This window comes from Tachysurus vachellii, chromosome 5 (assembly GCF_030014155.1).
Source record: "Tachysurus vachellii isolate PV-2020 chromosome 5, HZAU_Pvac_v1, whole genome shotgun sequence".
Lineage (NCBI taxonomy): Eukaryota > Metazoa > Chordata > Actinopteri > Siluriformes > Bagridae > Tachysurus > Tachysurus vachellii.
The window spans coordinates 9,845,320-9,871,234 of NC_083464.1; the positions used below are offsets into that span (position 1 = coordinate 9,845,320).

At 41.9% G+C, this 25,915-nt stretch overlaps 1 protein-coding gene across 1 annotated transcript in view; it reads right to left on the minus strand.

The window, feature by feature from the left end:
- The window catches only part of reck (reversion-inducing-cysteine-rich protein with kazal motifs), a 121,894-nt gene that overhangs the window by 9,944 nt on the left and 86,035 nt on the right, over window positions 1-25,915 (minus strand). Inside the window, exons 8-18 of the mRNA XM_060869658.1 lie at window positions 23,288-23,321; window positions 21,429-21,626; window positions 15,368-15,635; window positions 15,058-15,231; window positions 10,348-10,560; window positions 7,442-7,578; window positions 7,209-7,349; window positions 6,931-7,119; window positions 5,688-5,810; window positions 5,418-5,589; window positions 22-217 (exon numbers count right to left, since the gene is read on the minus strand). Coding sequence (XP_060725641.1) covers window positions 22-217; window positions 5,418-5,589; window positions 5,688-5,810; window positions 6,931-7,119; window positions 7,209-7,349; window positions 7,442-7,578; window positions 10,348-10,560; window positions 15,058-15,231; window positions 15,368-15,635; window positions 21,429-21,626; window positions 23,288-23,321 — 1,845 coding nt within the window. The remainder of the gene's footprint in view (window positions 1-21; window positions 218-5,417; window positions 5,590-5,687; window positions 5,811-6,930; window positions 7,120-7,208; window positions 7,350-7,441; window positions 7,579-10,347; window positions 10,561-15,057; window positions 15,232-15,367; window positions 15,636-21,428; window positions 21,627-23,287; window positions 23,322-25,915) is intronic.

Below are 25,915 nucleotides of genomic sequence, written 5' to 3' on the forward strand. Positions count from 1 at the left end.
GGTAAACTGAGATGTGTGTACCTGACAGTGACCCATGTAAGCCAGGGTTTTGCCGCTCTGGTAAAGTAGACACAGGTTGGTGTGCTCCGTGTTGTCCGTGTCACAGACCGGATCTAGCTGGTTGTTATCGCAGCCGGAAGGTCGGCCCACACACTGGTACTGCAGACACGGGTAGTCTGTTGTATTCGTCAGACATACACGCCGCTTAGGGATACACCTGAGACAGAGGATATGAAATAATGCTATTGTTTAATGATTATATATTTAAAACAATATGATAGCAAGTGATGCAAGTCACCTGAAGTGTACATCATGATAGATTTATCATAAACAAGTAGAATACAAAGGTATTAGCTCCTAAACCTTGGAGTAGCCTTCCTGACAGTGTTTGGGTCTCATGCACACTCTCCCAGTTTAAATATAGATTAAAGACATATCTCTTTAGCCAGACACACACATAATACATCCCATAAACTTGTGCTTCAGTACATCTGATCACACGCACATTATCATGTTGTGCATGCTAATGTTAAAAAAAGTTGCTACGCTAATTTCTCTCAACTTGCTTCTCTTTTTCTACCTATCATGAGGCAGACAGAGATTGTGCCATCTCCAGTTGTGCTCAGTGTCATGAAGATTTCAGACCTTTAGTGAGAAGAGGCCAAACCTGTGAGAATCCTGAGGCAGCTAGACATCAGGACCAGCTTCTGCTTCATGAGGATTTCGGAAATTCAAAGAGAAAATGCCAGGACAACAACCTCCTCATCAATATACAATTATCGGAGTGGTGAAAGGACATCATTCATAATAACACACTCAGTGTCACCCAAATGAGGATGAAGTTCACATTTGAGTCTGGTTTCTCTCAAGGTACCTTCCTCTTCCGCCTAAGGCGTTTTTTCCTCGCCAAAGTTACCTCAGTCTCCTCAGGCTTGCTTGCTCATTAGAAATAAATACAAACACATTTAAATATAAGTCTAATATTAATCTTGAATTTTTTGTCTAATGTTCTATAAAGCTGCTTTGAGTCAATGTCCAGTGTTAAAAGCGATATACAAATAAAATTGAACTGATTGAATATTGAATAGTTACTTCATACGACAATCTCAACTTGATATCACCTACTGCTTTGCTCTGAGATACATACGCCAGTCATGACATGAATTGAGGTATGGTGTTTTGTTTGTTTGTAATGTGTTTGTATGATGCTTTAAATCTTTTTTACCAGAGGAAAAAAAATGGAATTTGCACCTAGACAAACAGAATAAACAGATTCTACATATCCACTGAAAAAGATTCTTTTATGGTGATATCAAACCCATTTCTGCCCTCTGAGATGCCCCAAGTGCTCGTTCATAAGCTTCCAAAATATTTTTGGATATTTAAGGGGTTACCTAAAATTCTGTGTAAGGTTATCCAACAGAGGGACAAACAAACATCTCCCGACTCATTTTATATCAGACTTGCAACAATAAAATAATACATTTGTTTATACTGAATGTATAAATGGTTAATTAAAATAAATGAAAGTTTTGAGTTGTGCTTTATGGAATGGGGGAGAGTAGAAGAGTGTGAGAGGGAACAAGGTAGCAATGCAATTAAGAGTTATTATTCTTAGTTATTATATAGAGTATATATGAATCTAATAATCACAATTTCCTGTTTACTTCGAAAAAGCTTTCTTTTGCATACAATATTTTAGTAGAATATTTAATAAAATATTTACCAGCTAAACAAGAATAAGAATAAGACATAAGAATGTCGGATAGAAAGAAAAAAAGGAAAATAAAAAAAATAATTAGACTATTATTTCCTCCTATTCGCATAGGGACCATAATGGCTGTATTGTACAAAACCTGCTGCAATAATGGAAGCTGCGTGTGGGCAATTTGATGGAGCTCTTTCTACTGAAATGTGTGAGATATTTCAAATATTTGAGAGCTTTCCCCAAAATTGTCCTTTTGTCCAGCTCTTGTTCTTTTGAAGCAGAAGTGAGAGTAAAGTGTGGTAATGGATTGTTTTACACAACAGTTGTGTACATGAATAAAAAGGAAGTCAAATGTGGACTAGATTTTAAACAGCTGAGATTTCAGTTTTGTGGCAGACTTAAAGTGCCTTGTTTTAAGTGCCTAAGCTTTTAGCCACATTGCTAGGCATTGCCAGACTCTGACCCAGAATCCTATCAATCATACAGAGTATTGTGTATCAAAAGAGTGTAGTGACTCTGCCCTCTTGTGGTAAGATGAGGAACTACAGTTAACTGATAGGAACATCTATAGATGTCTCATGAAAGATTAAAACAATTGAAATGAGAGAATAAGTATAAAACGAATTCATTTACACATCCATAAGTAGTCCACAAAATCATGGATCAGTATGAAATTGATTATTTGCCTTGGGAAGTGAATGTGTGTCTATTGTAACCTGTGACAGACTTGTGCACCATACAGGCTCATGCCTCATGCCTTGTGTTTTCGGGGTAGTCACAGAATCCACCGAGATCAAATGTAAATCCTGAAGATAAACAGATGTATGAAGCAACCTGTGCTTCCAGTTTATCTGTAGGACTACAAGAATCTCTTCATATCAGGCACGAGTCACTTGGTCCATGGCAACCAGACTGCTTATAGACGTCAATGCATCAATATTGGCTCCATAAAAAAGCACAACAACCAGGTTTCTAACAGCAAGTGCTTGCCGTTTTTATCATCTTGTTTACCAAAGAACAAACAGTGGAACAAACAAGCGGTCTGGCTTTGAATGCCGGGCCAGGGAAGGATGTTATAATAAAACAAGCTGTTGGGTGTTACATAAGACAGATTCCACAAGACATTTATTTCAGAGGGAGGGCTACACAAGCAGGAGTCTTATCCACGAGCTCTTTGAGGCTTTATTCTCTTCAAAATGTTATTAAAAAAAAAAGGTCTGGAGATATAATGAAAACACAGTCCGAAGAGTCTGACAGATGCCTCATTAGGTTCTACATTACCTGTAAAAAATCGCATTTTGCTAAGTTGAAACACAAAGTTAACAAGCCTAATCTTTCCACACTTCTGATTACTTTCTACGTGATTAGGACAGAAAAAAAGAAGTGTTAATAAATAATCTTGAGTGACACTCACTTCGCATTTGTTCACAATAATAAAAGGGTTCACGACTCCAATTTGATTTAACACTAGTTTAACGGTGCATCACACACGCTGACAAATTAGCACATGGCTAAATACCTAATGTGAACTCGCTCCATCCCCAGAGGAGTCTGACACTCTTAAGCTAAAGGGCTCATGGCCCAGAGAGAGTATCCGGAGGAAGGATTACAACACACTACAAAACACACTCTCACTACAAAATACCTCCAGGAAATATTAGCCTGGACTGGAGAGGAATGCCTGAACATCACACCTGAATAAACAACACGGCTAAGCATGAGAAGCCTGAGGAACAAAAATCCCTAGGGAAGAGGAAATGGCATAAAACAAGCAGGTAAAAAAAATAAAAGGAAATCTTGACTATAGAGAGAATGTGAGGGTGTAACGCTTCACTAAATACAATACAATGTTACCGACAATGTTTACAACAAAACTGTGTACTGCTCGGCGCTGCACTGTCAGTTATTGTACTGTTGCCTCACACTGTTTGCACAAATACACTTGATGTAATACTGTAGTGTACTTAGTTCTGTGTTGTCTCCTGTTGATCTGTGTTTTATGGAGCACTGCGTCCTGGAGGAACGTTGATGTGTGCTCCAGAACTTCATATGATCAAATGCATATCACCATCTAGTGCTTGCTAATATTATAAACAACAGCTACGCTTAATTCCTCTCCACTTGCTTCCCTTTTTCTAAGCATCCTGAGGCATCCAGAGATTGTACCAGCCATGTCATAAGGATTTTGGAGTTTCATTGAGATGAGGCCAACTCTGTGAGGATCTTAAGGCATCTAGCGCTGTACAAGCCCCAGTTGGATTCCGCTTCATGAAGATTTTGGACAGTCCAAGAGGAGATGCCAAATTTATGTGGATTTTGAGGACAACAACCTCCTCATCAATACACAATTGTCAGACTGCATATGTATAATCACACACCAGTGTCACCAATTTGAGTCTGGTTCCTCTCAAGGTTTCTTCCTTTTCCAGCTAAGGGAGTTTTTTCTTTCCAAAGTCGGCTCAGTCACGTCAGGCTCGCTCAGTGTGGACAAATAGTATTCTCCTTACTGCCATAACTATATAGGGTTGAAGTGACAATGAAAAGCTTCTTGACTTGACTTAACCAATGCTCTCAGTTGAAATAGGATCTTAGCTGATTCTTAATCTCTGATCTGTTTATCAGTGATGTTATAATTCTCTCTCTCTCACTCGCTCATTTTCTACCGCTTATCCGAACTCTCTCGGGTCACGGGGAGCCTGTGCCTATCCCAGGCGTCATCGGGCATCAAGGCAGGATACACCCTGGATGGAGTGCCAACCCATTGCAGGGCACAAACACTCTCATTCACTCACGCAATCACACACTACGGACAATTTTCCAGAGATGCCAATCAACCTACCATGCATGTCTTTGTACCGGGGGAGGAAACCGGAGAACCCCAGAGGCACGGGGAGAACATGCAAACTCCACACACACATAAAACAATCAAACCCCCAACCTTTGAGGTGTGAGGCGAACGTGCTAACCACTAAGCCACAGTGCCCCCTGTTATAATTCTATTTTTAAAAAATATTTCTGAATTCTGAATTAATTTCCAGTATGTGCATTATCATGGTCAGGATCATGGTGTATCCACAGCAAACCACAGGATCACTGGGTGCAGAAACACGGCCTGAATGGGACGTCGGTCTAGTCTCAGTTGTAGGGCATCTTGCACAGACTTATTCTACCAAGCCGCTTTTTTTGAAGTTGGAAAGAAAGCTAGTTCCCTGAAGAAAATTCATACAGGGAGAACATGTGTAACGTTGCACAGATAATAAAAGTCGAGCCTGTATGCTTGTCTGATCTTTTAATGATACCTGATGTAATTTTCAGAGGAAATGTGCCTGGGGGCACGGTGGCTTAGTGGTTAGCACGTTCGCCTCACACCTCCAGGGTCGGGGTTCGATTCCCGCCTTGTGTGTGTGGAGTTTGCATGTTCTCCCCGTGCCTCGGGGGTTTCCTCCGGGTACTCCGGTTTCCTCCAACGGTCCAAAGACATGCATGGTAGGTTGATTGGCATCTCTGGAAAATTGTCCGTAGTGTGTGATTGTGTGAGTGAATGAGAGTGTGTGTGTGCCCTGCGATGGGTTGGCACTCCGTCCAGGGTGTATCCTGCCTTGATGCCCGATGACGCCTGAGATCTGAGGTAGTTTGGATAAGCGGTAGAAGATGAATGAATGAATGAATGAAATGTGCCTTCGCAGCTCCAGGACAGCTCTGCTCTTACCTTTGGTTTCTCGGGCAGGGGTTAGGGGAGCAGGGTCCTATGCTCCTGCAGGAGCCAAACATAAACTGACTGTCTCGGAAGCCCATGCAGCGTGCCATGCAGGCACTAGGGTACGTGCGTCCATTACGGGCACACACTGGCACAAAATGATCAGGACAGCCACATGGAAGTCCTGAAAGAGACAGAGGAGATTTACAAACAGAAGAAGTAATATGAGGTAAATTGTAGCACTGGTAGACTGTAGGAGCTGTGAAACACATGTACACACACCTGTAAATGCCCGGCGCTGCTCGCCTGAGTTGTCTAGACTGGGGCACTGTGGTGGGAAGCAGATAGTTTCTCCAGCGTAGCAAAAGCAGGACTTACAGTCCACCTTGAAAGATGTTCCATGACCTTAAAAAATACAATCTTGTTCAAAAGGATACCACAACATTTTCCCTTTCTGTCACATCTAATGCAATCACGAGCAAACTATTTATTAACTGCACAAGAAAAAGAGACTGAAAAAGAAAGAAAAAGAGCCAATACATTTACTGCTAACTGTAAAATTGTTAGGATATCTGTACCACAATCCTGCTCTAATGTGTCTTTCAGACTCCCTGTAATAAATGTAATGGCACCCTTCACAAATCCCCATTCTGTTTAAATAATGGTATTTATTTCCTTGTGTACTGCTCATATACTGTAGGCCTGACTCCTGGTTGTGTCAAAATGAGCCTTGCAATGCTATAAAGTCCTTCAGGTTCAAACCAACCACCATTTACAATTCAATACAAAATGTACAATACAATACAGATGTTCATAAATAAAACTCTGTCTTCAATTACAAGAGACTAAATGGTACAATTCATGTATCCTTCTCTCAGGGCAATTTCTTGTTTTTAGGATAATAATTTAAATGTTTAGTTTCAATTATTATGTCTATGACATGTCTATGAATATTGTGTTCCCTGGATAATATCATTACTAATTTTCAGAAATGGTGATTATTAATATTATCAGGGCCTTCAGGTTAGATGTTTTAGTGTTTTTTGTCACTACGCCACTAGGTGGCAGCCTCACAAGGAGTACGTTCCTTGAGGCAGTAGAAGGCATGAATCATTTACGGCTCGTGCCAACGAGGGGCAAGTTTCTCTAAAAGCCACTTGCTGACATTTCAGGCTGTCCAAAAGAAGACCACAGGAAGGAAATTCCAGCATGTGGTGGCTTTTACTCTTCTCCTTTAATGTAATGTTTTGCTAGGGGATTCGTTCAGACGAGCGGGAGAGAGGGAGAGAGAGGGATGAGGGCTCTAGCCTTTGTTGTTTTTACTTTGAATCCAAAGAGAACAAAGGCCTTTCTCGTTTTTTTAAACGGAGATAATTATTGTGTAATCATAACATATTCGCTCTCTGTTAACAATTACATCCTCAGTTTTCTGAAAAGATTCTTGACAAAACTCCTTCTTCGGTCGATGATCGAGAAAAACCATCACTATGCAAAATTAAGATATAGCACGACTGTCACGGCTCACTTTTTCTCTGCCCTCCTACGGCACAGGTCTTGGTGGTGTCGGTGCAGGGCATCTCGGCGCAGTTTTCAAGACGGCCGGTTTGCCCGCAGGTGCACACCTCGTAACAGCCGGTCTGCCCGCTGCGCACTGGAATCTGGATCCGAGCCTCCATGTGCACTAGGAACTCGGAAGCTTCACCCAGTTTGCAGCCTGCCATCGGGGAGAGGTCTCGCTTTAATTTAAAGACATCGCCTTAACCAGCACTGATGGTCAAATGATATATAAAAAAGAACAAGTACCAGGCACACAGAAGTAAGGCTTGCAGTCTTGTCCTGGATGACATCCCCTCCTGTTCACCTCACACAGATGGTTGCTGGGACATGGGTTTGGATTACAGGGATGGATCACCTCTTCGATGATGTTCTCAAAAGGACTAGGAGCTGCGGGTGAGCCGAAAGTATTACAGGTTCAGGTGAATTTCATGGGTGCAAACATTAAAAATAAAGCTGAAGCTGACGGAGTTGAGACTCACTGAGGTATCTCTGCAGAGGAATGCATCGCTCTGGGTCATCCGTAGGGGAGAGAAGCTCACAGATCTGCTCGGGGCTGTGGCCTTCTGGGAAGCGTGAGAAGTCGCCGCAGAGAGTCAGGATGTCCACGCAGTCCGACCTGAAGGCAAAAAGGCAGAAATGTCAAAGATCTGAACGATATTATCGAGGGGTAGAGGTGGGAGGGGTGGATTACTTTGTTCAACCTTGGGATCAAATGCATACCAGTGATTTGCCATTTTGAAACTTGGAAAAGATACAACTGGTAAATATGGAAAGCACCGTATAAATCAAAACATAAAAAGGTCTCAGTTGAGGTAAAGACAAAAATATAATAATTAAAGGTAAAAACTATAATATAAAATCCTGTTTTAAGTGTCTGCTGCAGAGGACGGAAGCACACCGCTTCTCTGTGCTCCTGCCAGCCTGGATTGCACACACACACACACACACACACACACACACACACACACACACACACACACACCTCTGTTTTCAGATGGAGGAGATGAAAGCATGCTTCCTGTTGACTGTATACACTATAAAACTGCCTTGTGCTTGGAAACACACTGGAGCTTTTTCTCTGCGCTGTTTTCATCCATCGTGAATGAGACTTTTTCAGAAACAGCAGTGACTTTTCAGATCCGGACTACTTTCCCGTTATTTTGCTATTCACCTTGCTCATACTGACATAAGTATGCGAGAAAACTTTGCTTCTTTGTCCAGTGTCAGACCACAAACATGTGTGGTCTTCACACACATCTGGAATGCATGAAATGCCATGTACGTAGATGAGGGCTAAGATATGTAAATATATATTTTTACATATCCAGGTAAAAAAAAAAATACTTAAATTGTACTATTGCTAACTAGGTCTGATTGTGTTGCAGAGGATGAAAGTCTTTAGTACCTGCCAGAAAGAAATAGGTGACAGAAAGATTAGAGAGAGCTGGATATCAACGAACGCCTGGTGAACTACACGATCAAAACAAGTTAGAAAGCTGCAAAAACTCAATATAACTGGAGAGGCATGCACAGCTATATCAGAATGAAAGTAAATTACCCCTTACTGAAGAAAATGGAGAACGCAAGCAGCATAATCACTGTTTGCTAGCTGACGATGAAAATATTTATTAAGACCCAGTGGGACATGAAATGTTATGGTGAAATACATGTAATCATACCCCTGCATAGGCAGAGCAATACAGCTCATTTATCTACACAGATGACTAGTTTGTAAGGCTGCTGACTTTCTGACTGAGTCTATAACTTTCAGCTTCAGTCTTGAGGATCTTGGAGACTTTTTCTGTCTGCTCCTTTCTCAAAAATTGACGATGTTTTCCTCGTCAAATTTACCTCGAATCCCACGTGGCAAACCTTCTGCACATGTCTCTAGAAACCCTATAATTGACATGCTAGGTAGGAAACATTGTCAGGTGGATCAATAGTAACGAAATGGACTTAGCAAAATGTCAATAAGGGAAGGTAAAATCTGACACTTTTTCCAGCATGAACTAACTTCGACGAAACTCCAGTGTGTAGGAATATGTGCTTGTCCGCAAAATGTCAAGCGCTGATTACCAGCAGACAGAAACTCTGATGCGTGCTGGAACAGGTCAAAAGAGGAGAGATGCCGGTGAATGATGATGAGGTCACAGCCTGCAATCACTCACTGACACGAGCTTTTGTCCTGAGCAGCTGAAGTCAGGGTGTTTCCTGTCAAAGACATGAGCGAGAGCGTTCTAAGCCTTTCTACAGAATTGTTGCGTGAGGAAGACTAATCCTCTCGGTACCGGAGTGTGAGTGAGTGCCGAGGGACGGGCCGCTGATCGCCAAATGAGACAAGCTTTAGCTCGGAGTGTAAACACAGGTGTGATAAAATGCGAACAAAACAGCTAGTTGTGCTCTCGTGTGTGAGAATGAAACTGTCAGGTAAAACATTTCTCTAGGCTCCCTGACAGCACTGTGCTGTATTCATCAGGGTCATGGCTGTCAACTCCTACATGCCTCACTGTTGCATGATAATTATAATGCATGGTGACATTCTGAAATGAACTTGGAGTTTCATTTGAAAAACTTTCAACTCAAATGACCTCAGAGCTTGGTTTGACTTGTTCCTTACTAATACAGTCAGCCCAAAGATTTTTGGCACCCTTCAGGAAATTCTGAAAAATGATTATAAATAAATGATATAAATAAATAATTTCCCCCTTGCTCTGAGCACTGTGTGTAGATATGATCAGCGTTTATTACAGCCCACAGCGCTACAGCACACTCTTCTGTGTTGTCTTACTCTTGTTTACATGCCTGTTTCCTGTTCCTGAGATTAATTCACACTATGGATTTGTGTTCCTATCACTCTAATAAAACACACTAAGGCAAGTGCATCCATCTCAGCTTCCTGAAACATGACAGACAGATAACCATTACAACCTATAATTACAAAACACTGGTTTCAATTGTTTCTAAATAAATGAATTCAAAATACTTCCTCATATCTTTCTATTGAATGTCAACCAGATCATAAACATTTAGATATATATTTATCAGGATTTGGAGGAAACATTGAGTGTTCACTCACGATGCTTATCTTTTAAAGGGTGACATTAGTTCTGCACTACACAAACCGAAGCTTTTTTCCAGCATCTCAGTTCAGAGACATGGATTAGATACACTTACTAGTAGCTCCGTGTGTAACAGAATATATAAAACATGGCAATGTCTTGCGAGTGTTAAAATGACTTTACTTTGTAAATACAGGTTTGTGAATGCAGTTTAAAACAGCAGCAGTCCAGATAACGACTTAAAATCAAATTGAAGCCAGCCAGAACTTCACATGGAAGAAAAACAGACAGAGCCAATGTGTAGAGACTGGAAGAGGAATACGCACTTGCAGATGACGCTGCTTCTTGATTTGCTGTAGCAGGGTTTGATTTGGAGCGCACAGGCCACAGCCTTCCACATCTCCGGTCGGCACTTTTTGATGTCCAGAACTGGGATGTTCATCAGAGGCATCTTAATGGTTCCGTTTGACCACAGTTTGATGTCGTTCATGGCGCCCTGGTCAGATTGGATGTTGCAACTCCGGAAAAGCTCGGTTGGCCTGAAGAAATACAACAGAAAAGAGAGAAACACTAACGTCATGTTTCAGTCTTTTGCACAAAGTCCTGACATGTTTCCCACCCTGATCAGGAATGTTTACTATCTAGATTAATAATGTCTTTGTCAATGTTAATGGAATGTCTAAGTGTTGGCCAGAGTGAAAGCTCTGTAGTTAGTACATTTGGTGGAAAACTATAAAATCTATCAAACTGAAAGTGGGCCAGAAAAAGTCATGTTTAGAGGCCAAATCTGAGCTTTTATGGTCAGACCAAACTGGCTCAGAAAGCGATCTGCATGGACGGAACCGATCAGTGGATGCTCACTGGGTACCCCTTGACAGAAAAGAAACAACACACCGTTCCGACACTGGCAGAAAGAGATTTCAGAGAAGCTCCTCTCATGTAGTCCTCAGCACAAGTTCAGAGATGGGAATTTTTGTATACACTCGTTGAACAAAGAGTGAAATTTGAAGCTTCTCATTGGTCAGAGATGGGTTTGTGTTCATGTTTCATTTGAATGAAAGAAATTTCATTAGCGGGAGCCGTTACCGCTGTGGACAGGAACTCTGAGTGTGAGACCTCAAGACTGGGGCTGGGAATTCTCAACAGAGCAGTACAAATTCCTCCTGTCCTGTTCTGTACATGCATATTTTGTCTTCTAAACAACTCATTTGTAGCTCTAGCTCTCAGGATGTTATGCCTGACTGCCAACAGAGGTTATTCTCTCCTGAAGATCTAATGTGACCTCTGACCCCAAGTTCCTTCTCCCATCCTTACTTCACATATATATGTATATGTTCATATATATTTCTCACAGCTGTCAGTCACAAAGTCTTGTTAGTTACATTTACATTTACAGCATTTGGCAGACGCCCTTATCCAGAGCGACATTCAAAAGTGCTTTAAAGTCTCTATTATTTAATACATTAACTCTGGTTCACTAGGTTACAGACAAAAGAGTCCATGAGCCTAAAACACTGTTCATTTTTTTTTTTAAATACACACATACAACAAACAGGAAATTAGCTAAATCAAAGTGTGAAAATGTTTTTGCACCTTTTTTCTGCTTAATATGATGATAGTTTTCACATATGCAACATTTACTTTTGATGAGATCCTTTAGACAGGTGAGAACATAGAGACCATGCACAGTGTTGACCATAACAACTGGTCTGTCCATTTCCAAGTGAAGCTTGACACAGAAGTATCTTGGACTAAAGTCAGCATTTTAGTAGATGTGAGCTTGTAAACTGACTCACAAAGCCCCAAACCAGCCCCAAATCCCTTTTAGTCAAAGATGTTTTCTTTTGCTTTTTGGTTTGTTTAATTAAGCACAGTGTGAAACCAAACCAAACCAAACCAATTAGCAAGCAAGCGAAAGCTCAGTTTTATTTACGCTCACAGGTGTGAAAGTGCCCTAAAATGAGCATAATCAAGTTTTTTCAACAATCATTCAACGGATGTTTTTTAAAACCTCTTTATCTGATACAAGTTATCCCATCTTCCCTACTGCCGTTCCTGTCAATGCCCACGCTGACTAAAACAGCATCCTCAAAGGCGAAACTGACCCTCTTCTCTCTGCATCCTTCGACGATGGGGTGTGTTGCAGGCTTTATTGGTACTGCTCAGCCCTGCAGATAAACACTCTCTCCACAACAGTATTTGTCCCCAACGGTTTTTGTGCTCAGTTTGTGATCTGTGCCACTGCCAAGTCCCCGAAGCAACAGCCTTTGAAATCTGCAGGGGTGCCCACCAGTGCAATCCTCCATAGGAAACCTTCAAAGGAAATCAAAGCCAGGTTTTGTTTGCATGACCTTTGCATCCCGCCGTAGAGGCAAGGGTGCCGTCATCTTAAAGAAAGATTCGTCAACCCTGTCCAGTCTAAACAAAATGCAGAATAGTTTGGATTGCTTTGAATGCCTGAGCTTCTGAGGGATGTGGGTGAAGATCCTACAAATAATGATATCTTTGACAATGTAAACCACCTTAAGCAGAGGGAAGAAATCAAAATAGTTTGCTTCATTTAATACGTTGTCCAAGGTGAACTCTTGGGAGATCGATGTACTTTCGGTTATTTTAATATTTCAGAATAATTGAATAATGATGATAACAAATAGTGACGATGGAGAGAAACATACATCATACATCAAAGCATATAAACTGTTTCATACATAGCATGATGTAGAATATTATCACTATACTGCAATAAACGTATGTTTTAGAATGCTATTGTTAACATGAACTTTACGTTTTAACTAAGCATTACACTATAATAGTATAATAGTTATCATGTTCTCTCTTAGACTGGAGAGCTAATTGTTACCATGGGAACACTCGACTGGGCCCACATCTCTCAGGGTACAAGGTAGACTCTTTTCTCTTCTGGCATCTTAGTAGTGGAATGAACTTGATGTCCAAACAACTGAGTCACTGGCTGTTTACAAACAATATCCAATGACCTACCTCTTCCTGAAGTATTAAACTAGCGATTAAACATACATTTTCTTGCTATACTACCTCCTCTACAGACTTTTAGACTGATGGCTCTAAAATAACCTAGATTGATGTTTTTTAACCATTTTCTCCCAATTGTCTTATTTGCTAGTTTCCATTCATTTGCTTTTCTGTTTGCCTCACCATTAATATGTAGCTAGGCAGTATCCTCCTAAATAGCACATGGTATCAGGATTTTGTACTAATATCATTATTGTGAGTGAGTGAGTGACGTGACATACAGCTAAGTATGATGACCCATACTCAGAATTCGTTCTCTGCATTTAACCCATCCAAAGTGCACACTCACAGCAGTGAACACACACACCGTGAACACACACCCGGAGCAGTGGGCAGCCATTTATGCTGCGGCCCCTGGGGAGCAGTTGGGGGGTTCGGGGGTTTGGTGAGGTTGCTCAAGGGCACCTCAGTCGTGGTATTGCCAGCCCGAGACTCGAACCCACAACCTTAGCGTGAGGAGAAAAACTCTGTGACCATTAGGCCATGACTGCCCATTAATGTTAAATATTGTAGTGTGCACCTTATGCAAGCTAGAGGTTGTGCAAGGCAGAAAGGCTGCATGACCTTGAAGCAAAAATCAATGAATTAATGCTAAACAGGACCACCACTGTAGAAATTACTGGTTTACTAGCGATTTGGTTTTTACTGTAATATGTTTAGTCGTTGTAAGGATTTTACAAGTATTGCAATTTGTTCTACATGATTGTTTCTCTCGTGCTATCATTTTTACATCCTCGACTGTCAGTATTCATCACCAACAGCCACTGAAGGTCATAAAAGAAGCTGTCCTCTTAAAGAACTCATGAGTGCTCCAATTCACCAAGCCACATCTGAAGGAAAATGCCCCAGGGTCCCACCATCTGACAACAGTTCATCATCAAACCATGAACATAAAGATGCTCTTGCAAAGTTACTAAATCAAGCAACCACAAGACTCTGTGTTGCACGGGTGAGACTTCAGCTTAGAAACTGTTTGAAGAGAATGGAATAGTTGTGCTGGGTGATGTAGAGGGCATGTGAATCCGCAAATAATTTAGCTTGGGCAACAACCACTCCCACCATAACAACACAGACCATGCAGACCTACATCTGAGGTGAAGAGTATGAGTGAACGGACAACAGACCGGCCGTTACATTTAGTAGTGTCTAAAGGAAACTAGCTACAGGATATAATTTTGTCTGCAGGATGTTTATTCGTTTTTAGTAACCGCTTTATCCCGGTCAGGGTAGCAGGAGCTGTGAAGCCTATCCTGGGAACAATCGGCATGAAACAAGAACACGCCCTAGATGGAACATGATGGGATGGGAATCATGCACACATTTTTAAACCCATTCACATTGTAACACAATTTAAAGTCAAAGCAATCATAACAGCACAAAGTCTTCCTCTAAAATGTCATTTATTTCTTTTTATATTCCTTATTTTTTTTATTTATTTCCTTAGTTTTGTTTTCCAAAGGTATTTTCTTAGCCAACCCTAGTGTTAGTTATAGCATAGTAACGACAATCCACGACAACAACACTCAAGTCATTTACTTCTGGTTGCTCATGCTGTGTATAGACTTTATACAGTAATTATACATTATACACAGTGCAAGGAAACTGGGAGCGTGTAACAACTGGGTTTTTGTATAATTTCATTGTAGTAAAAAAAATGCATAAAAATGCAATAGAATGGATGGAGTTGAATTTAAATGTTGGTGGGGATTCAAATATTTTAAGTGAAAGCCTATATGCTTTGAGAAAGAACTAATAAAAACAGTTTTTTAAAAGTAACTAAAAAAAATCTAATCTGGATGCAAAAGAAATAAGTTTAAATTAAAATTTTGAATTTTGAATTCGTTTTTATAATGAACTTTTTATATTGCTGTAAAGCTGATTTAATGAAAATGCCCATTGCTATACAAATAAAACTGAATTGAAATCAGAACTCTGGCCTTCTCATGATTATCATTATTTATTTAGAATTATTTGAGATCTGTTACCTGTTGTTAAAGTTGGTACAGTAGGTAAGATCTTTGCAGCCCAGCTGGCAAGGTTCCCTCACATCTGCCAGGCAGGTGATGAGATCTGTCTCCAGAGGGCTGTACTCACAGACCTGATCAAACTCCTGCCATGTCTGAGTTCCCCAGTTGGTGCTGATCTCCTGGCACATAACTCTGTTGAAAAATAGATTACACAACCACATGCAACATGTGGGCCTGTCAGATGTCACACTACTCAAGACCTTTTTATTTATTTATTTATTTTATTTATTTATTTATTTATTTTTTAGAAACGTGACTGTGAGCTGACCTGCACTGTGAGGTATTTGCTTTGGAGCAGCAGTGTAGCTTGGCGCAGTCCATCTTGGCTGTTGGAGAGGTCTCGGGGTCACTTTTGGGTGGGTGAGGGTGAGCACTTCCCAGAAAGCACTGCCACAGTGGGTCTTGGGGAAGAGGCTGGCTTCCGCACTCTTCAATCAGGCCCTCCATGATCTCGTGCTCGGTGCTCATGGTGCGTAGGATCCTTCTACATGCCGTCTGGCAGTGTGCCTGCTCCGCCCGGTCACAACAGTACAGGCCTGGAGGAGCACATATGCTTACAGTTAGAAGGTATGACAAGAAGAATGCATAGAGATTTACTGGCATGGTGGAAAAGGTAAATGTCTTGATTAGGTAACAAGCATATGATCTACTGCTTCTTTCAATACGACATGGTTTAACTTTGCTCATCAAACAAGTGTAACATGAACACCATCCAGGTTTTTGCAATAACGTACAAGGCATGAAACCATAATGAGGAAATGAATATCAGAGAGTAACATAATGAGGAGAAAAGGTAATTAGATGACTGGTAAATTACGTAATTAGCATTCATATGCTTTCATTTTGTGTAAAGAAAGATCATATAATCAGGAAAAATTTGCATGGTGATTTAGATGGAAAGAAATATTCAAGTTAATATTTGTGGCTGTAATGATAGGTCGTGAGACGAAGGATCCATTTTCATGCTTTAATGAGAACTCGTGGCACAACAGGCTTGGGTCAGAATCAGCAAACACAACAACGTAGGTGAGGCAGAACTCAGAATCAATCATAAAATCCTGCAGACAATCGTAAAACAGAGCAAAACAGAACAGAGTCGAGAACCAGGAAGACACAGGAAAACAAACGCTCAGACCGACAGCAGAGGCAAATCGAGACTTCGCAAATGAGGTCAAGTTCAAGTGCAACTTTATTGGAAGTGGTTGATTGGCAGCAGGTGGCGGTGTAATCAGTCCCGGTGAGAGGATTATGGGAGATGCAGTCCGGAAACTGTTAGTACTCAGGAGAAGGTACCCTCTGGTGGCGGTCGGGGGACGAGGCAGAGCGAGCGGCTCCAGAAGCGAGGATACGTGCGACGTCGGGGACGTCCGCGAGGTCGAGGAGCCGGCTTCTCTGGATGAGCGCGGTGGAACTCCGCGGTGAGCGAGGGGTCCAGGATATCCCTTGACTTCACCCAAGAGCGTTCCTCCGGTCCGTGCCCCTCCCAGTCGACCAGATATTCGAGTTGGCCACCCCGGCGTCTGGAGTCCAGTAGGCTGCAAACCTGAAACGCTTCTTCCTCGCCGAACAGCAGAGGCGGTGGCACCGGTGGGTCGGCAGTCTCCTCTTGCTCCCCTCTCGGACCGGAGGAGGGCTTAAGTAGCGAGATGTGAAATGTCAGAGAGATGCGGTAAGTGGGTGGTAGTGCCAGGCGGTACGACACAGGGTTTACATGTTTGACAATCCTGAATGGACCCATGAACCTAGGGCTGAGTTTTCTGCAGGGGAGGCAGAGCCGCATGTCGCAGGTGGAGAGCCATACCCACTGTCCAGGTCGATACTCTGGGTGCGGTCTACGGCGCCTGTCGGTTTGGAGCTTCTGGTTTCGGATGGCTCTCTGTAGCTGGTGGTGAGCCACGCTCCAGGTCTCTTCGCTCCTACGGAACCAATCATCCACTGCAGGCAGATTGGAGTGTTCACCGGACCACGGGAACAGGGGCGGCTGATATCGAGGACACATTGAAAGGGCGTGAGGCCGGTGGCTGGTTTGGTGAGCGAATTCTGTGCGTACTCCGCCCACATGAGGTACTGTACCTGCTCCAGTCAGCTTGGTTGTTCTGGCAGTATGAGTGGAGGAAGCGGGTGAGTTCTTGGTTCAAGCGTTCAGTCTGGCCGTTAGCTTGTGGGTGATATCCCTAGGTGAGGCTGATATTGATGTTTAATTGCTTGAAAAAAGCCGCCCACACTCGGGAGGTGAACTGTGGTCCTCTGTCTGAGACGATGTCGTCAGGTAAGCCGTAGAAACGGAACACATATTTGCAAAGGGTCTCTGCTGTTTCGAACACCGTGGGAAGTTTGGCTAGAGATATCAGGTGGCATGCCGCGCAGTTATCAGACTTGGGCAGATCGGTGATGAAATCAGCGTCGATATGGGACCAGAGTCGCTGAGGGATAGGTAGTGGCTGTAACAATCCGTCCGGGAGCTGATGTGAGGCTTTAGAGGTGTTGCAAACGGTACATCTTTTAATGAAGTCTCGGGTGTCTTTGGACAGAGAGGGCCACCAGAATGTGTTTTGAGCCAGACGGGTTGTGGCCGAGATGCCGGGATGACCGGAGCTGGGCGAGGTGTGTAACAATTGCAGTAGAGTGCAGCGTAAATTCTCCGGCACGTAGGTTTTGGTAGCGGGACCGTCGTCCGGAGGCGGAGAAAGCGAATTGGCCTGTGAAATCTGAGTAATGATGTCCCATCGGATGGGAGTGATAATCTGCGCCTGGGCTCTGATGATGGGCTCTGTCTGAGAGGGCTGGTCAGGTTCATTGCTAAGGCGGGACAGTGCGTCGGCTTTGATATTCTTCGAACCGGGTCTGTAAGTTACTGTAAAGTGAAAGTGTGTGAAAAACATAGCCCATCGTGCCTGACGGGGGTTCATTCGCTTGGCCGAGCGTAGGTATTCAAGGTTCTTATGATCCGTGATAACCGTGAACAGATGCTGAGCGCCCTCCAGCCAGTGTCGCCACTTTTCGAAGGCCGCCTTCATGGCCAATAGCTCACAATCCCCCACGTCATAATTGCGTTCAGCGGGAGATAGTTTCTTGGAGAAGTAAGCACAAGGAAACATCTTGTTAGCCGGACCTAGTCGCTGTGAAAGGACCGCTCCGATGCCAGTACTGGAGGCGTCCACTTCGGCGACAAATGGTCGAGCCAGGTCAGGGTGGTGCAGGATGGGAGCTGTAGCTTGGTGGCCTTGACCTTGCTAAATGCCTCTGCGAGGTCGTGATATTCAGCCAGGAGGTCGGGAATGACTGGAGTGTCAGGCCGCGGAGTACAGCGAAAGGAGTGCTTCGGAGGGCGGATTATGCGGAGCGCAGGTTTCATCCCAGGCTATAATCCGCGGTTCTCTCCAAGAGATGACTGGGTTGTGGAGCCTCAGCCAGGGCAGCCCCAGGATCAGGGCGTGATGAGGAGAGGTAATCAAGTGGAATCTGATAGTTTCGCTGTGACAGGGACCCACTAGTAGCTCGATTTCCTCAGTGACGAATCTTATCTGAGGGGTTGACCGTCTATTACCTCCACTGCCAAGGGGACAACACACTCAGTTAGCGGGATGGCGTTTGATCTGACACACTCCTCCGAAATGAAATTTCCAGCGGCGCCGGAATCAGTGAGAGCCTCCAGATCAATGCTTCCGCCCGGTACTTTCAGGCATACGACGAACCGGGCACAAGTCTGAGTTTGAGGGGCGAAAGTGGTCAAGCTCACTAACGTACTCTGCTCATTGTGTGGTCTAACAGGGCAGTATGGCAGTCGATGTCCGGACATACCACAGTATAAGCAGAGTCGGTGGTGGATGCGACGTGCTCTTTCCTCGGGAGTGAGGTGAGTGTCTGCGGAATTCTCAGAAGACGGGATGCGTGTGGGTGAGCGCCGGGCTCGGATTAGGTTGTCAATTCGGATAGACAGCTCCATGAATTCAAATAGGTCTCTCCCCTCATCACGACAGGCTAGTTCTGCTTGCAGCTCGTGGTTCAGACCTTTGCGGTAGAGGAGCTTGAGGGGTCTCTCCTCCCAGCCCACCTGAGCTGCGAGGGTGCGGAGGCTGCGCTGCGGTTCCCCTGGGAAATGTTCAGGAGGCGCTCTTCTGCACTCTCTCCTCCAGCGGTCTGTTCGAATACGTTGCGAAATTGGGTGATGAAGTGATTGACGGAGGGAAACGTGGTTCCATTCTCCCTCCATACTGCGGTGGCCCACTCTAGAGCCCTTCTGGTGAGAAGGGTGCAGACGAGTGCTATTTGTCTGGCTTCCGTGTGGTAGAGAGACGGTTGTTGTGTCACAAACAGCGAACACTGCATCAGGAAACCCCTGCATTTCGCCGGATCTCCATAGAATTTCTCCGGGAAGGAGAGCCGCGGGTTAGCGGCCGCGGAGGCTGCGGAGATATCCTGCAAACTTTGCAGGGCTGTGACAAGTTCACCCATGAGCGAGGCGAGACGAGCCAGCTGTTGGGAGTGGTCGCTGGATTGCTGAACTTGGGCGAAGAGCTCCATTGTGAGCTGCGAGGCAGCAGCTGGATCATGTTGCGGCGAAGTCTTCTGTAATGATAGGTCATGAGACGAAGGATCCATTTGCACGCTTTAATGAGAACTCGTGGTACAACAGGTTTGGGTCAGAATCAGCAAACACATCAACGTAGTTGAGGCAGAAATCAGAATCAGTAATACGGGCAGAAGATCAGGGCAGGCGGCAGACAATCGTAAAACAGAGCAAAACAGAACAGAGTCGAGAACCAGGAAGACACAGGAAAACATGCATGTATTCTATTTTCCAAAATTTGTGCATCCCATTGACCATCCCATTCCAGATTTATTCCCCTTTGCTGTTGTAATGTGCTCCACTTGGCTGGGATGACTTTCCACTAGATTTTGTGTGAGAAGTGTGGCTGTGGGAATTTGTTCTTTGTTTCATTCATCTACAAGAACATTAGTGATATGCTCTCATGTGCTGATGTTGGGTGAGGAGGTCTGGCGTGTTCAGTAGGGTTGAGGCAGACCACTCTACATCGTCTTGCTTGTCTTTCTAAACTAATTTGTGGGAAAATAGGCACTGTCATGCTTGAACGATTGGGGCCCCATTTATACACCATACAAACACATCCTATAGAGTTGTGTGCTTTCAAATTTGTTTTATTTGTTTGTAAAAGAAACAGTGATGGAGTCAGGAGTCCACATACATTTGGCCATATTGTGTGTTTAAGTCACTAGAAGATTCTGTGTCATATACACAATTTATTCAAATCGAAGAGTCATTGTTAAGGACTTCTTTATCAACATTTCAAGCCAGAAAACACAGAGCTTGAAAACAAGGCACAACTTCGTGAATAGCATGATGTGGCAGAAGCAGAGAAACTAATCAAGGCTGAAACACAGTACAGGAAGACACTCCTACCAGGATGCTAAGATCTTATAACATCTATCTTTCACTTTTTGTACTAAGACAAAGGGTGATCGAGCCTTTTCTGTTGTTGGTCATAAACTTTGGAAGTTTACTCTTTCACCTGAGGTTTTCTTGCTCTTTATCTGTATAGAAAGCTTCTCTTACACCTTGGTCTCATGATGGTATTTAGCATGACGCTATATAATGTAATGTAAAGCAGTTTGTTGCCCATGTGCACTGAGAGGAAGAACTGGTGACGGTGAAAAGGGAAAAAAAATCTGATTTAAGTGCAGAAAGATGCCTCATCTACATTTATAACTTAATCTACATATGAGAATTATTTTTGAAAAATGATCAAATTAAGATGAGAGATGGGTTTTAATGTTTCTCATCATCCACATCCACCTCTGTTTTGTCAGCTGAGGTAAAAACATCACATCACATATTATTTCAGTCAGTTCTGTTAGATAAATTTCTCATAATGTTTTATTTTATTAATTAGAACATTTAAATAATAATGATGTCATTTTGGTAGCTTGTATCCGATTTTAAACTAAATTGGTTAAGCTTATGTCCATTGTCCTATAATAAAAAAAGATGAATCAGGATTCATGTCAGCATAAATAAAACATTTCCACATTGTTTTTGGTGGAAAATAATGTAACCTTCTTAGAGTAGATATATCAATGTGTATACTGTACTGGCAAAAAGTTTAGTCCAAAAAACTATTTAGACAGCCAACTGTTCATAAGTTCCTTGCAAAATTTTCCCAGACCATCACACACACACACACACACACACACACACACACACACACACACACACACACACACACACACACACACGTATCTGTGTAAGATTAATTCTGCTGCTATGAGATTTATTAAGAGTTTGCTGGGTGTGTAGGAGGTGTGCTCACTATCGGTGGGACTCCTGGTGGGATAGGATTTGGTGTAGTTGGCCACGCAGATGATGAGCTGAGGGCTGATGCTTTGGCAGTACTCCTTAACAGTGTTGATCTGAGACACAGTGGGTGAGGAGTCTGTGCGGAAGATTGCCTGGCAGTATTCCCGACAGTGAGTGTGTCTCCCTGCATAGCTGCAGCACACTGAGCCCACTGCAAGAACACGAGAGGACAGGTCAATGAAAAACTACACTTATGGGATAATCAAAGACAGATAAAATGCTGTTTAAAAAAAGAAAAAAGCCAGAATGACCAAAAACGAATATACTTTGCAGTCCAAAAGTCTTAAAATATGGATTATAAATTATTTTCTTAAAACTGGAAATAATAATAGAATTCTAACCACAAATCTACAAGAAAAAAAAAAACAGAAATTTGTGACTACTCAATATTCAAGATGATCCACAATTTCTACTTTGCTTTTTCATTTTAAGCAAATTTGTAATTTAGACCTAACTCATTTGAACAAAGGAAAAGGTGAAAGGACAGATTTTCAGAGTCTTATCAGAGTCTTATATGAAGCACATATTCATATGACACTCTGCAACTTCACTCTGCAACTTTTACCCCCACATGTGGAGTGCATGGCAGCTCGCTGTCGTTAATGCAAAAGACAAACATACTGAATACTAAGAATTTCTAAACTTTATGTAAATATATTTGTAAGATTCTACTTTTGAATGATTTGATCATTTCTAATGGAAACCTTAATATTACACTGAAAAATATGCCAAAGTATTTGGACAACACACTGGATGAAAAAAGGAACATGCCATAGACCCCCTGGGGCAACCTGAACCAAAGGTTATGCCCCATAATGCAGAGGGCTACATGTCAGGAGGTCCAAAGTCTGGACAGGAAACTCTGTGAGTGTCTGAGGGTGATGGTGCCTGCAGGGCAGTGCTCACACGTACGGACACAAAAAAGCATTTTATTCAGTGGTGAGCTCAAGAGCAGGGTGAATTTCAGCGTGATGGGAGGTCATGACCCTGCCCTGCAGGGACAGAAACATGATTTGCCAAGTAGAATAGTGTCTTGTTTCTTTTTCACATAACTTAACATACTCAGAAGTCGCAGAGCACTGTATTATATTGTAATATAACGATATTGTACGACAGTTCCTAAATTCATTCGTTTCACCAGTACACTGGAGACTGAAATCGACTTATCAGACATTTTCAATGAGTTTATACAAATGAATGATTTTATCGCTGCAAATCTTATAGAAAATGAGTCATGGGTTTCAGTGTAAGATGTTTTTTTATCTCTCGGTTGAAAATAAAGCTTTCAAATTTTAGATTCTTCTGAACATGCACTTGTGGCATCTCAGAGATCAGAGATGGGTTTGATATCATCATTTACTTTGAGGATAGAAACATTTGTGTGTAAAAAAAAAAAAAAGAACCATTTTCCCCTTTCTTTCTTATTTTTCTATGAAAATACTGACCATAATCAGCTCAGTAAAAACAGAAATACATATTGAAAATAAAATAAAATAAATTCATTCTTAAAGCTATAGGTATCTACTTTCATATGAACCATGAAGCAGCACTGTGGAGTGTGACATGACAAGGGAATTCATTTTAGAACATGGGGACAGCCAAAACAGGCGCAAATTCCAATATTTTGGCCTAAAAATATTCATTTAACTCAGATTTTTATTTTTATTTTATTTTTTTTTACATTTTCTGGTAAAAAGAGTTAAATACAAATTAGACAAATGATAAATGTGGCATTTGTGGGTCTGAATATCATTAATAACACACTGTTCAGTACTTTTGTAAAAAAAACAAAAAAAAACAAAAACAACGTACTTTCATTTTTGGTGATACAGCTGTAGAGTGGCTTCTGCAGGAGAGAAAGAAGAGAGGGTTAAACACAGGCCCTGCTGGACAGAAAGCAATAACATCTTGATAGAGAAGGCAGTTCTGTTACCTGTAGGTTTTGGCAGTGCTTTGTTTAACACATTCTTTTTTCTTTTTTGTATATCAACATCAAAGGAAAAAGCAGATAAAATATCTGGAAAGCGTTTAAACGGCGGCGTTTCTTCCTTGACAGACATTGCAAACCTCCCGTCCCATATTTTTGTATATAAATATATAAAGAACTGAGATACCTTTCAAGTCACAATGGTTCTCCATCCTCCTTCTTTTAAAGCCAATTTCAGATCTGGCCATCATGAGAATATCATTTAAAAACAACCTTTTAAAAGAGCTTTATAGCGCTGGTCATTACCACCTTCCTTTGAGTTTCATGCCAAGTTAAAAACAAACAAACAAAAATAAAACCTTTTGAGACGCTTATAAGTGCTTCATGAAGTTTCGCCTGTTGCGTGCTTTGGCTCGGGCCGAGATTGCTCGTAAATTGAGGTCGTGAGATGAAAGCCAGCTGAGGGTTTAAAGCAGGAGTGTTTCTCCTCCAAACCAAACATTATGCCCATTGGTTTGTTTGTTTGTTTGTTTAGACAAAGGAGGCGATGCAGATTAAAGGAGGGAATAAAGCGAGGGGAAAACAGAGCCATGATAGGCGAAATACTCCACTAAAAAAATGACCATTTTAAATGATAATTATTTTTTATTTGCACTTTTAAATAACATTTCTTCCAAAACCTAACTGTCTTAATTCCAGATGTGTACCAGTGTGCACACTGTATCCATGAAGAATAAGGAAATTAGACAGGAAACAGCATCAAGCTTTTATTAAACGCACATATAAAGACGAATGCGTTTTCAATCCAGGTTCAGAATCTCTTTTATCTGTGGTTTTATCTGATTGGAGCTTTGCTTGTCTGTTGATCTTTTAACAAGCAGAGGTAAATAAACTGCGACAGAAATAATAATGTCTGGGAATAATTATGAGAAATGAGATGTACAGTAGAAATGTAAAACCCAAAACCCACTGGGCACTTTTCTGTGTTCTGTACATTTTCAATACTTCTGTTACAAAGAAAGCCTGGACAGTATGAGATTGTGATGAATGAAATATAAGACACTAAGCTTCATGCTGTTATTAGAAAATAATCAACAACGCTGCAGAGAGACGTGAATCAGATAGTTTTATTCCTTTTACACCGTAGTGACCCGCAAACAATTACCATTTTTATTCTAATTAAAAATAGACTTTTTATACTTTTTAGCCATTTACAGTAATGCTGTGAACCAACCAGGAAAAAAGGACAAATTATATGTGTTAGGAATTCTGTTATAATGTGCAGTGTCGGTTATTCTGATACCACAGCGATTTTCCAGCGACTACAATGTTTAATTAATTACTAAACACAACATTGTGCTTTTTAATGTTTTAAAGTTTTGGAACACCTGAGAGACCAGCCACACTGACATTACTATTACAGCTGAGTTAAACAGTCGGTCTTCACCAGCTTCTCTTTCTCTCTCTCTCATACACACACACAAACACAGACACACAGAACGGAGAGAGTCACCGAGGCCTCCGTGCTTATAGCCTGAAACTCCTTCCACAAATTTGTCTCCTAACAAACAAATTCACCACCAATCTGTAGTCCAACACTTTAACCAGTGAGCTACCACATCCCCATTAAATCTTACAGCATTTGGCAGATGTACTTAACCAGCACAACTTACATTTTAACTCATTATTTATACAACAGAGCATTAAGAGCCTTGCTCACAGGCCCAGCAGCTGGGTAGACCTGGGATTCAAACTCACAACCTTCCAGCCAGTAGTCCAACACCTTAACCTCTGAGCGACCACATGCCACAGCTACATTTCCTCCCAATAGAGTTTGTTCTAGAGACAGATGGTTTCCTTAGTCTGTGTCCTAGTGAACCCATATTGATGTATTCATTGATACAGACTTCAGAGCACTTTTGTACGTCACTCTGGATAAGGACGTCTGTAAAGTTCCATAAATGGAAGTTCTGCATTGGGCTTTTCACACTGCTTTTATGGCTAAGTTAGCATTCTAAATCTCGCTTTTAACCCCAGGTCAAGAAACGATTCACACTGGTAATTTAGAAGCGTTTGGTGTTAACCCTTTTTACCATGGTTATGAAAGCCTGCTGTCAGAAACTGAAAACTGCTTGCCTCACGTCACATGTTTTGTAGTCACAGAAACCCTGTGTGGTGTTTAACAGTAGTTGCAGCATTTAAGGAAAAATTACAAAAAAAAAAAATAAAGTTTCAAATGGTGAAAGAAAAAACATTTTTATAGCTATTGTCAGAAAAATAACATAATTCTGGACAAAACCAAGAAATAACTGAGCATTTAAACTAACTACTAACTAAAAAATGCAGCTGATTATTAAGGAACGCCTGGTCAATTACGTGACAAACTTTTAAAGGCCAAAAGTATTTACACACTGACTTATTTCTCACTGATGTGAAAGCTTGAAATAAGCTGTTATTTAAAGCGGATACATGTCGTATCTTTCCAGTCACGGGTGTTGACGGCGCAAGTTTGC